General features: G+C 33.9%; 2 protein-coding genes across 2 annotated transcripts; both read right to left on the reverse strand.

Annotated features, from left to right (window-relative positions):
* Positions 2,661–4,633, reverse strand: LOC107614514 (serine/threonine-protein kinase WAG1-like). Its single transcript, XM_016316700.2, has one exon. The coding sequence runs from the start codon at positions 4,368–4,370 to the stop codon at positions 2,892–2,894; it is 1,479 nt and encodes a 492-aa protein (XP_016172186.1). The 5' UTR covers positions 4,371–4,633; the 3' UTR covers positions 2,661–2,891.
* On the reverse strand, positions 5,696–7,057 carry LOC107611074 (FKBP12-interacting protein of 37 kDa-like). Its single transcript, XM_016313038.2, has 5 exons — positions 7,051–7,057; positions 6,856–6,965; positions 6,528–6,615; positions 6,317–6,381; positions 5,696–6,213 (listed from the first exon to the last, which is right to left on the reverse strand). Exons 1-5 carry the CDS (start codon positions 7,055–7,057, stop codon positions 6,118–6,120), a joined length of 366 nt encoding a protein of 121 aa, XP_016168524.1. The 3' UTR covers positions 5,696–6,117.

Here is a 12,150-nt window from a genome sequence, read left to right on the forward strand (position 1 = left end):
TTATTATTATTAGCTAAAGTTATTCAGATATGCAATGCACACATACATCACATACCTTATTATATACTTGATTATGAGTCAACAAGTCGATTTTAGCCACTCAATTAATAGGAATAAGTACTTTTTTTCGCCCATAAGATTTGAGGTCAAAATCAAAATTGTTTTCGACCTTTTTTTCTTATTAAAATCATCCCCAATATTACAAAACGTTATAAAATCGTTCTTTTGTCCATAAATAATATTTGTCGGACAATTTTGTTCTTGAACAAAAATAAAAAAGAATCCTCCTCATTCTCACCACTCACCACTATGGCACTATCCTCCTCCATCATCAGTCATCACCACTGCCACTACCATACCATTCTTCATCCATCCAGTTCCTTAAATAACAGAATTCATTGGTAGCTGAATTAAAAAAGGCTAACGAAAGGATATCAAGAAAGCTTGCAGAACTGGAAGAACGAAGCCCCTAAACTCTACTTTGAATACCCACAGATCTGCTGGAAGTAGACACCTGAAGATGCCAACGGGCAACGCGACTCAAACAAGACTGTGGCATACTTTAAGCAAAATGGAATGATTGGTCTTTGACTGCATCAATAGCAACAACAACTCAATTTTGAAGTGAAAAAGGAGGAAAAAACTTGGCAAAAACAACTCAATGACAACAACTACTCAGAAATTATATTTTTCATTCCAAACCCTCTCCCTGTCGTTCCCTCATTTCTCTTCTCCTTCCAATTTTGCTTTTCTTTTTTTCCATCTCTGTTGGCGTCGCGGGCTGATAGTGGCGATGGAAAGTGTTGGACGCGGACAGTGGAGGAAGAAGAGAAATGGTGGATGGTGAAGGAGATCCATGTGAGGATGAGGAAAAAGCAGAGGAGAAGGGACCCACCGCCACCGTCTTCATAACCCACGGATCTGGCTCCGACATCGGTTGGCTCTTCCAGAAGATCTGCATCCTAGGCCATGGCCGCTCCAATAGTAAACGGGCTTGATCTTCTCTGCACCACATGAAAGTGAAGACAAAGAAGATGAAGATGAAGGATTGTTATTGTAAATGAGAAGAAGAAGACGATGAAGAAGAAAGAAGATATGAAAAGAAGAAGATGAAAGGTGAGAACTGATGATGATGAATTGATGATAGGATAGAATTTAGGGTGGAGGGTCAGAGAGTAGGAGAAAGGAAAATTGAGGGTGAGTTTGGGGTGGAGAGAGAGACGAAGAGATGCTAGATATGTGGGTGGAGTGGAATTTTTTTTTTAATATTATTTTTATTAATAATTAAGGGTAATTTGGTCAAAAAAATAAAAAAAAATTATAACATTTTGTAATGTTAGAAATGATTTTAATAATAAAAAAAGTCAAAAACGATTTTGATTTTGACCTCAAACCTACCTTAGGACGAAGTACTTATCCCCAATTAATATTACCGTAACAAATCTCTACCCTAATCTGTCCATGAAGATGAATATGAATGCATCGGCAAACAATTTCGTCCAAGTTTTTATATAACATTAGAGAAGAAAGTCCATTTATTTAAGTAATAGATTTTCTCGGGATGTTCCTTCAATAATCTCCTACTAGTGATAAGGTTGAAAACTTCACAAAGAGTCAGTTTTTCGAAATTACAAACTTGCATCCCATCTCCATAGCCATGAGCAACTCTCTTCAGATAGCCCAAATTTCAATCTGTAAAACACTGTGAACAGGCACTTTATTGGATTCATCGTGAATACTAGTCCCTTCTTCCTTTCTTTGTTGCTGAATTGAAAAATGACTTAATCAGCTAATACTAATTATTGAATTATTGATTTTTATTTTATTTCTCACAGTATCTCTAGTTATAAACAAGGTAAATTCGCATCCCTAATCTTTATCTAATTGAATGAGTTAGAGCACCTACAATGGCGAATTTCTTTTTCACTTTTTTCTGACACATAGGAACTTTAACCATTGGAGGAGATAAGGAATGAGTTCCCGCACGGGTCTCAAGGTGAGGGAGTCCCTCTAAACAGGGACTCAAGTTAATCAATAATAACTTGCCATTTGACAAGTTATTTTAAAAAAATAATAATATAAAATCAGAAATAATTAAATAATTATATTAAATAATAAAATAATAATTAAATTAGTAATAATTATAATAAAAATTATATTAAATAATTATATTTTTATTTAATTAATAATTTATATTAATTATTTAAAAAATAATTAATTAAATTAAATAATTAAATTTACTTACATTAAAAAATAAATTTAATTTTTATATTGTGTATTATTATTATATATGAATTTATTTAATATTAATATCTTTTAATAGTGAATTATTTTTAAATTTATAAATTTAAATAATATTATTAAAAAATCAATTACATTAATTTTAAGTATTTTAATTAATTAATTAAGTGGGACCACAACAGAGACTAAAGTTAGTTCCTCTTAATGGAGAAGAGAGAGATACTTTGAGTTCCTATTTACCGTTTATGACGCAAAAGTTGATGTGGAGTTATTTTGTATGACAGGTAGGTCATAAATAGGTACTGAGATGAGTTCCCTACTCTGAGATGGTTATTCAACTTATTCAAATTAGTTTAATTATTGTGTATTTTACCACAATATTTTGGAGGAACTAAAATAAATGAAAACATTACAAAAGATGTAAAATTTAGTCAAGGATAAATAATCATCATGAACGTTCTGTGTGTCGTCACTGTGATTCATATACAACAGTCAAACTTATCTCGTAAAATACTGCACACCCAAAACTATGGTTACAACTTACAAGTTACAACTTACAACACTATCCTATCTTCCAATGCTTACAAACTCCCACTACATTCAAAAATCAAAACTATAAATCCCATCTGAGCTTTGCATTGCGCATTGATTTACCTAACTTTATAACAATTAACAAAATGATAATAATTCCCATTACTATAGTTTGTATTCGAATTATATTTGTTCCCCTTCTTCCTCATCACATACTCAAGCGCTTTCCACCACCACTTTCTCCTTCTACCATGTGTCACGTGACTAGTCACGTGCTGCAACGACCTACTCCTCTTCACCAACCCCCTCACCTCCGGTGCCTTGTACGTCCGAATCAACGGCCACTTTATCCCATCAAAAAACGGGTGCCGTTTAATATCCGTTGCACCTCTGGCGCACCCTAGCCTCCTCCTCGGATCCTTCACCAAAAGCTTCTCAATCAAATCCCTAGCTTCACTTATCCCTTCCTCCAATTCCTCTCTCTCATTAACGTAAAATCTCACGTCCCTGCTGGATGCTATATTGCGCAGCGTGCTCTCTTTACTATACCCCTTAAACGGCGTCGTACCATACAAAAGTTCATAGATGAAAATCCCAAAAGCCCACCAATCCACGCCGTTACCATGACCGTTACCAGAAACAAGCTCTGGAGCGAGATACTCGTGGGTCCCAACACACGATCGTGAAAACGCCGTTGTTGGTTCCGCAACAAACTCCGCCACCACGCGCTCCGTAAATCGAGATTTGTTGCTATAGTTGTTATAACAGAAACAACGGTTTCTTGAGTTTGTTGTTAGTCTCGGGGAATGTGACCTACGCTCGAAAACAGGTGCCACGTCAGCTTTAAAGCAGAGATCGAAATCCGAGAGCATGACGTGACCGTCCTCGCGTAACAGAACGTTCTCTGGTTTGAGATCTCTGTAAACTATTCCTAGCGCATGGAGGTACTCGAGCGCGACGAGAACCTCCGCTGCGAAGAATCGAACCGCCCGGAGAGAGAGCCGGTTGCCGGGCTGTTTGCGGAGGAGGGAATGGAGGTCTCCGTTGGGGCAGTAGTCGATGAGGAGGCAAGTGTAGTGAGAAGCATCGATGCGCGCGTAGAGCGTGGGAAGGAAAGGGTGGTCTAGCGCGTGGAGGATTTCTGCCTCGGTTTCTACGTGGGAGAGTTTCTTGGCGTTTAGGAGGTCTTTGTCAACGACCTTGAGGGCGAAGGTGGCGCCGCCATGGTGATCGTCACGGAGGCGGCAGAGGAAGACGCGGCCAAGGTTTCCGGTGCCGAGATGGCCGAGGATCTTGAGATGTCGTAGGTGGAGGCGGCCGTCGGAGGAGAGGGCGGTGGCAGCGCGGATTGCGGACCAGTGTGGGTCGGAGCTGCGGTGGGGACGGCGGAGGACGGAGGCAGATGAGGTTGTAGCGGAGGCGGATGCGGCGGAGAGACGGTCGTTGAAGCTGAAGCTGAGGGTGAGACTGCTGGTGCGTGTTAGGGAGGTGCGGGCGGAGGAGGAGGCCGTGGTGAAGGTACGGTCAGTGGTGGTGCTTGTGAAACTAAGATCAAGATCTGTATCTGGCGGGAACAAGAATGTGTCCTCTACCATCATATTGAATGAACGAACAATTATGGAACCTTAATGCTGTTAATGTTTTGTTCTGTTTGTGTTTGTGAATGATGAGAGTGAGTTTTTTAACGTTGTTATTTGAGGGTGATGTGTGTATATAAACTATACAGGAGAGAGAGATAGAGAGAGAAGGTGGGAGTGAAGATTCATAATTCATAAATCATAAAGTTGACCCAAATGAAGGGAGAGACTAGAGAGGGACACAAGCATATGGAGAGTCGACAATGCAGAGGTTAGGTTAGGTTGACCCACTGGGTGTTTACATTTTACTAATATTTTTAATGAATAATGTTACGAAAATAATATTTTTAAGAGAAGTGCTAGCTCAGCAATTTTTGTGTTTTGTAATCATCAGTTGGTCATCAATAATATTTTAATGATGTGAAATTATATTTAATGATAAAAGATCATTCACTTTTCTTTTGATGATTAAGTATTGATTACAAAATACAAAAATTACTGACTCTCTAGATTTTCTCGATTTTTAAATTATCTTATTTAATTTAATATTTATAATTTTATGTATATAATATTTAAAATTATTTATTTATTATATGTAATATTATATATTTATTTTTAAAAATAATTAAATATAAAATAAAATAAAATAATTTTTAATTAATTTAAATTCATTTTTATTGTTTTCTAAATATTTTGTATTTTAATAATGTCCTGACTTCTAATGATTCATTTGGGTGGCAGTACTAGTATTATTTTAGTAACAATTATGATCATCGCCAGGGTTTCCATTATTGTTATCATTATGGACTGGGATTGGGAGTCTACTCTTTAATTACTGTATTTTTCATGTATGTTTTATTTTTGGTTCACAATCCTACATAACTAGAAAATAGATTAATACAGACAGATTTACAGATAGATTTAGTCTTTATTACAGACAAATTTTTGGTTATTGATGAAATTACCGACGGATTTTGTCCTTCTGTAAAAACTCCGTCGGAAATTATTTACCGACAGATTTTTTTCCGTCGGAAAATTACAGACGGATTTTTACCAGTTACCGACGGATTTTTCCTCTGTAAATTTTCTGTCCATTTCCCAAAGGCGACAAACTTTCCGACGGATTTTCCGGATTTTCCGACGGATTTTCCATCTGTAATTTGAACTTTGGAAAATTCTCTTACACTTTAATTACAGACAGAAAATTCGTCTGTAAATCCGTCAGTAAGGTAAAATAGAATTTTTTTTATTTTTCTAATTACAAAATAAACTTATTTTCATACAAAATAAATATAAATTTAATAAATACAAATTTTTATTGATGGTATAAATAGAAAAACACACCAGAGTACAAAACGCTTTCTTTATAATAAGAAGCAATTATTTCCATGCAATAATACAATCTAAATACATTAGATGACAAATAACTATTAGTGGACTCATCAAGATTCAATATCCTAATTTATGGATAGCTTCATTCTTTCTTGAGCTTCTTAGTGATGATGTCAATATACTTGCTTCTTGAGATTCTTGGTCCATCAAAATTATTCGCTGCTTCCTACTTTCTGAGCAGAGGATGTCTACCTTACTATATCCGATCTACACTCAGACAACAAATAAGGCAATTATTTCAACTTGACTAGCATTGAAGAGTGGGTAAATTTGTTAGTATTCTTAAAAGGGTGGAAATAAATTTTACTCAGGTGGTCAAAGTTGATGTCAGAAAGAAATGTAATTGCACATATACAGTCATGCTATAGAAAAAATCTTATTTTGAGCATGATACCTTCAACTCTGCTATCTCTTGTTCTCGTTTTGCAAATGTTACAATGAACGCAGCTTCCTTTTTCTTTGCCTTTTCAAGCTGATAACAATAGATATATGTCAATTGTCAATGATAATTGATAATTAATCAATGGATAGTGAACTACATCAACAGAAAAAAAAGGGCAGATTATATTCTAAACCTGCTCTCTTAAAGACTCCTCTGAGGATTTCAGGGCCTGAAGATAATCAAGCAACATTTTGGGCTCTGGAAAGAACAAAGGTTAACTAATAGTTCACGGATAAATTTATAACAAAAAAATAAAGCAATTGTGTACAAAGAACTAAAACTTGAACAATTAAAATGCAGATGTATATCACAATTAACATGCCAAAGACAAGGAACAAACTAACCAGGAGTGGCACCAGCAGGTACACAAGGCTCATTTTGAATTGAAGAATGCCAACTTTGAATCTCAGATTTAGCAGCCTCAAGTTCATTCTGGAAAATTCACTGATCAAGTCAATAGTTATAAATGAAGCCTTGTCATTGATAACCAATCATGAATTCATCTCTTAAATTACATGAAATGTAACTAAAGTCCACTTTTAACATGACAACAGATAGTAAATAAATAAAATAATAAAAAAAATAGAATAATAAATATTTAGACAATAATGTGTGCACAAGAAAGATAATGGTAGCAGAAGGGGCAAATTCCAATAATGGAAGAAAACGTACTTGGCACGTTGCAAGTGTATCCTTACAGTTCTGAAGGCTGTCAATAACAAGATTCGAAAGAATGAAAGGAAAAAGAAGGGTTAGGCACAAACTAATGTTGTTAATAGTAACTATACTTAAAGAAATTGTTAAAATAGCAATATGAAGTTGGATAAGCTCTAAAATAACTGCAGTTTATTGAGTTATTCCATGCACCACGCATCTGAAACGAACTTTTTTCTTTATATATATATAGAAAAAGGGAAAAAGGGAAGAAGTCTCATTAGACATTCAAGCCAGTAGCAACTTATGACATGACGAGTTGCCCCCTGCTCATTCTAAATAACAGCAAGTAATTTGAAGTTTGCTGTATCTATCTATAAATGCATACTTGTGAAAAGTTTTAGCTTAGGTCTCTCCACTTCTACTAGGGTTACATAAATAATATGGAAAAGATAGACCTACCTCCAGAAGTTGTTTGTTTTGAGGCAAATTCTTTATGCCATCTACCAAGATGTCTCTAGCAGCATCCATGTTGTTTGTACTCTTGAAACCAAGAAAGGAACATGGAAGTAACAGGATTGGTTAACTACACCTCAAATCAGCATGCAAAATGAGAAGGATCAATATTTATTCTGTTTATGATTATGATATGTTAGCTGCAACAAATGAGAAAACCTTGTAGCTACTAATTGCTAGTAGTAACTATAGCCTAAAAACTTCATTTACGGCTTTTATAGAATGTTGCTTAGCCTTTTAGAATGAAAATTCAACAAAAAATGATAAATATGCCATGTACCATATATTTTAGGTGAGAGAAATGGACATATAAATTAGGGAGGGCATGCTGTAAATTCTCTTCAGCAACAGCCATCTCTATTGCTTCTTTGTATATACCACAAGCTGACTCCATATTTCCCTGCAAAAAAATGTAACAGGTAGCGCATGTAGTCATCTTTTCTGTATCAGCTTATCATCAAAGAGTAAAGCTTTCTTCAATTGTAGCAAAGGCTAATTGCATACCAAACGTTTCTCCATATTGGCTCTTAATATAACATTTTGCACAAAATCAGAATCCGACTCTTTACCAGTCTGCTGAATATATGCAGCGCGAGCAGCTAAAACATCTCCTATTTATTCCTTAAACCTGGCATTGAAGAAATGGATTTCTGGTACACTCTTTTACAAATAGGAGTCATAATTCAAGGTAAATCAAAGCATACACTATAAATAATCCAACTGTGCAAATTTAATGGAAATTATTATTAGTGTAAACCTGTACTAAGATCTATACCACTATCTTAGCTATCAATATAACTTTTTCTACATAAACAGATTTTCTTATATGTTTCCAAAATCGATATAGTTGAAGGAGGAGGACTAGAGGCACATGACCAGAGGACCAGAGATTTTCTTGCATTTGATGACTCTATTAAGACAAAAAATTACAAGTGCTAAATAAATTACATGTGATTTAGCAAAGTCGGCTGGGAAATTCAACAGTATTGCAGATAAATTTCTTTAACCCATGTTGCAACACACCACTGATTTGGACCTTCCACCTAAACCCTTATAATGTGCCATTTTTATTTGGTTCCATTCTAATCTGTAACTAACAGAACATGTCAACTGACGCAAACAACTCTGACATGACAGATTAGTTCAATTGCAAGAAAGAACAATAAGTCAATTAGTTGAATTGACCTGTGCACTGATTCAATCAACAGAGTAGCAAACACCTAAATTTTAACTAGAGAAACTGTTTCAATTTTTTAAATACTTCCTCACCTCTCCCTGGAATTAAGTTTATCACCTAAACATAATCTCAAGATAAAATAGAAAATTCATAGCACCAAAATGACAGCCAACAAATAACAGCAGCTAATTGTTTCACAGCATCTTTTACCCAAACCATTCAAGTAGCAAGCATGAACACAACTACTTTTACAAATGTAGCAAAACATGACTGAATATCTTATTATAGTTTCTACATATTAGCAAAGTCATTACCTTCATAGAGATTAATTTAATCTATACTCATGATAGATGGATATCAATGAGAAAAACAAAAAAAGTGGAGTGCATAATATCATATGCAGAACATGTGCATTTTCTATGCAGAAATTTTAAACCTTACTTAATAATTGTGAGCACAAACTCCAATAAGTGGTAGATCAATGTCAACAACATGAAGATTAGGTTCCTGAGAGGTGACTTTCTTCAAGAAAGTGGCTATTTCTTTTTTTTGATGAAGATGAAATATGAACTGCAAAGAACAATAGCAATCTGAGTCCAACATAACTGAATATTATATAGAATAACTCAAAAAACTTTTGAGAACATTGTGAAGGCTATTGAAGTCATAGGAAGAATCATCCAAGTTTAAAATGGGCTTGGCTCAGGGATTGCCCAGAAAAATATGCAGAGACTAAATCACTTTTCATCCACTTATATTCACATTCTAATCAAACAAATGCCCGATAAATAACAAGGAGATGATTACAAAATTTAGAGGAATATTATTATGTTAACTAGCATTCAAGCATTGAACCGAACAATTACGACTATTGACCACACATTTTATCACACTTTTTGTCTTATATCTTCTTCAAATTCAATTATTTTGATAGTTATCTTTGCCTAAAGGATTAAACCTTGAATGGAAGAAAATAATGGAAGAAAATAACTAGTTCCTATAAGGATCATATAATATCTAGTATCATGAGAAGAACCATCTCACCAAAAGCAATAAATGGTTTTTGATCTTAACACTACCCATGATAAAATTAAGGAAACCAAAACTTGAATAAGACATGCTAACATTCTTAACATAGGGAACAGTATAGCAAGATCTAATCCATAAACTAGCAATACTTTCCATGAACAAGTACTACAGAACAATCATCAATCAAATGTATGTCCAAACAAACAGAACCTAAGACAAGCAAATACTTGTAACCATCATCACCAACTACAATTACAAGATTACAACTATCTATTAAATAAACAACAAACTAGCAATTCAGAATGGACTTCCAGGGTGAGAATAAAATTAAGCCAAATAAGCTGCAGGCAGATAAATTACAATTCCATACTTTCAACCAGTTTAAAACAAGAACATGCAAACCAATAAATAAAATTAATTTAATCAAATTAGCTTACTTTATACAAGAGTATGTTTGAGTTAATGATTTAAGTGACTATTAACAGAAAGTTACTAATAACTAACTAACTAATTCACCATCTGTAATAATAAGTACCTATGTGGCTGACAAACACTGTGTCGATCAGTGAGGTAAGTGGATCAGCTGCCAATGCCAAAGCAGCAGATAGTGCAATAGACAGTATTTTCTTCCCCAGTTCATCAAATTTAAGCCACCCATCTCTGTTCAAAGCAGGTATATTAAACTTCAAAACTCCAATTTACATGCAAATAACCTAAAAATAGAAGAGAAAGACAAACTTTTTAACTAAAAATTCTCAGTCACACATTAAATCAGATTCAAAGAAAGAGTAGGCAGAAACTTTATCAAATTAAATCCTATTTAATAACCAAAAACGAAAAAAGAAATTAAATAAAAGGCAACATATTGTTCAAGTAAAATTTCAAATAGTTTTGCTATGACAACAGAAAATGCATATGCATACCTCCTCCTCTTCCTCAGCAATAAAAATGAAACTAGTCAATGCATTCAGGAATCTTGATTTCACGAACAAGTTTATAAGAACACAATAAAAAACTATAACCGTTACAAGTTCTTATCATAGAATAGGAAATAGAATCATAGTGACGGAACATAGGATAATATAATTAGAGTTAGAGATGGTATTGAAACAAAGAAAACAGCGATGAAAGAGAAAGGAGATTAGGGTTACTTGCACAGCTGAGGCAAGATCGAAGAGAGAAACACAGCAACACACGGAAAAGAGCAAGCACTAATGGCGAGATCGAAGAGAAAAACGCACATTAGGGTTTGAAAGGGAGCGATGCGAGCAAGGCCGACGGAAGGGCTGCGACGAAGAAGAACCGGGAAGGGGTGTGACGGAAGGGAGCAATGCGAGCAAGGCCGATGGGAGTTGAGTGCAATGGAGGTTCGGTGAGCCGGCGGTGCAAGGCTGATAGCGCCGTCGATGAAGCATTTAGAGGAATGAGCGTGGAATCGCGAAGGTGTGGTGTGAAATGAAGAGGTATAACCGTGATCTTCAAATCTTTATTCTAATATTTCCAACGAAAATTTTAAATTACAGACGAATTTTGCGTCTGTAATAATTTAATAAAATGCAGCATTTTGTCTATTAATTACAGACGGATTTTTCGTCTGTAATCATTTTCAACGGAAAAAAATTTAATTTTTCCGACAGAATTATAGGCGGATTCTCTTTTCCATCTGTAATTTATGCTAATTCATTTTTTTGTTTTCCAACAAAAAATTCCTCTAAAATTCTGTCTGTATTTCTGTGGGATAAAATCCGCCGGAAATATCCGTCTGTAATAACTAATTTTCTAGTAGTGCCATCTCTATATACAAGTAACTAATTTTTTGACGAGCTAAAAGGCTAAGTGAATTTGAATTTAATACTATGAACGTCACTAAAGTTAAAATATGTCTTCAAACACAATAAATATTTTCAAAATAATTACAGATTGTATGTCTTAAAAAGCATAATCGCAATAGTAGAAATAAATTTAAACTTGCATTTTGGTTGTGTGATATATTAATTTGATCTTTTTTTCAAAATTAGGCCAAACAAATTAATTTGATAAAAAAATAGTGAATCAAAACTTGAATTAGTCTAAATTAATATTATTTTTTTAAAAAAATGACTACAATACACTTATTATAAAAAATGACTAAAATACTCTTATTATATTTATTAATTTTGAGAATCTTAAATTCTAGTCCTTTACTTCTCTGCCATTATAGGATTAGGATTTAGAGTTTTTAAAATTATATATAGGAGTATTTTAGTCATTTTCTATAATAAAGGTATTCTAGTCATTTTTTATAAAAAAATAATATTAATTTAGATCGATTCAAGATTTAATTCACTATTTTTTCGTTTAAATTAATTTGTCTAACCTAATTTTGACAAAAATAACACGACTTAATCAATTATGTGTTAACTGTTAAATTTTAATTAATAAAAACATCTTTAAAAAAGACGTTTTAGACGTCTTTATCTGAGTGGTTCCTATATTTTAATTACATCAATTTTACTGTGTTTATGAATTAGTATCTAAATTATATTTAATTTGTTTTTTATAATAAATTTTAAATTTTTAAATTATTTATTTTTATTCTTTTATACTTTCAT

Source organism: Arachis ipaensis, chromosome B08 (genome assembly GCF_000816755.2).
Source record: "Arachis ipaensis cultivar K30076 chromosome B08, Araip1.1, whole genome shotgun sequence".
Lineage (NCBI taxonomy): Eukaryota > Viridiplantae > Streptophyta > Magnoliopsida > Fabales > Fabaceae > Arachis > Arachis ipaensis.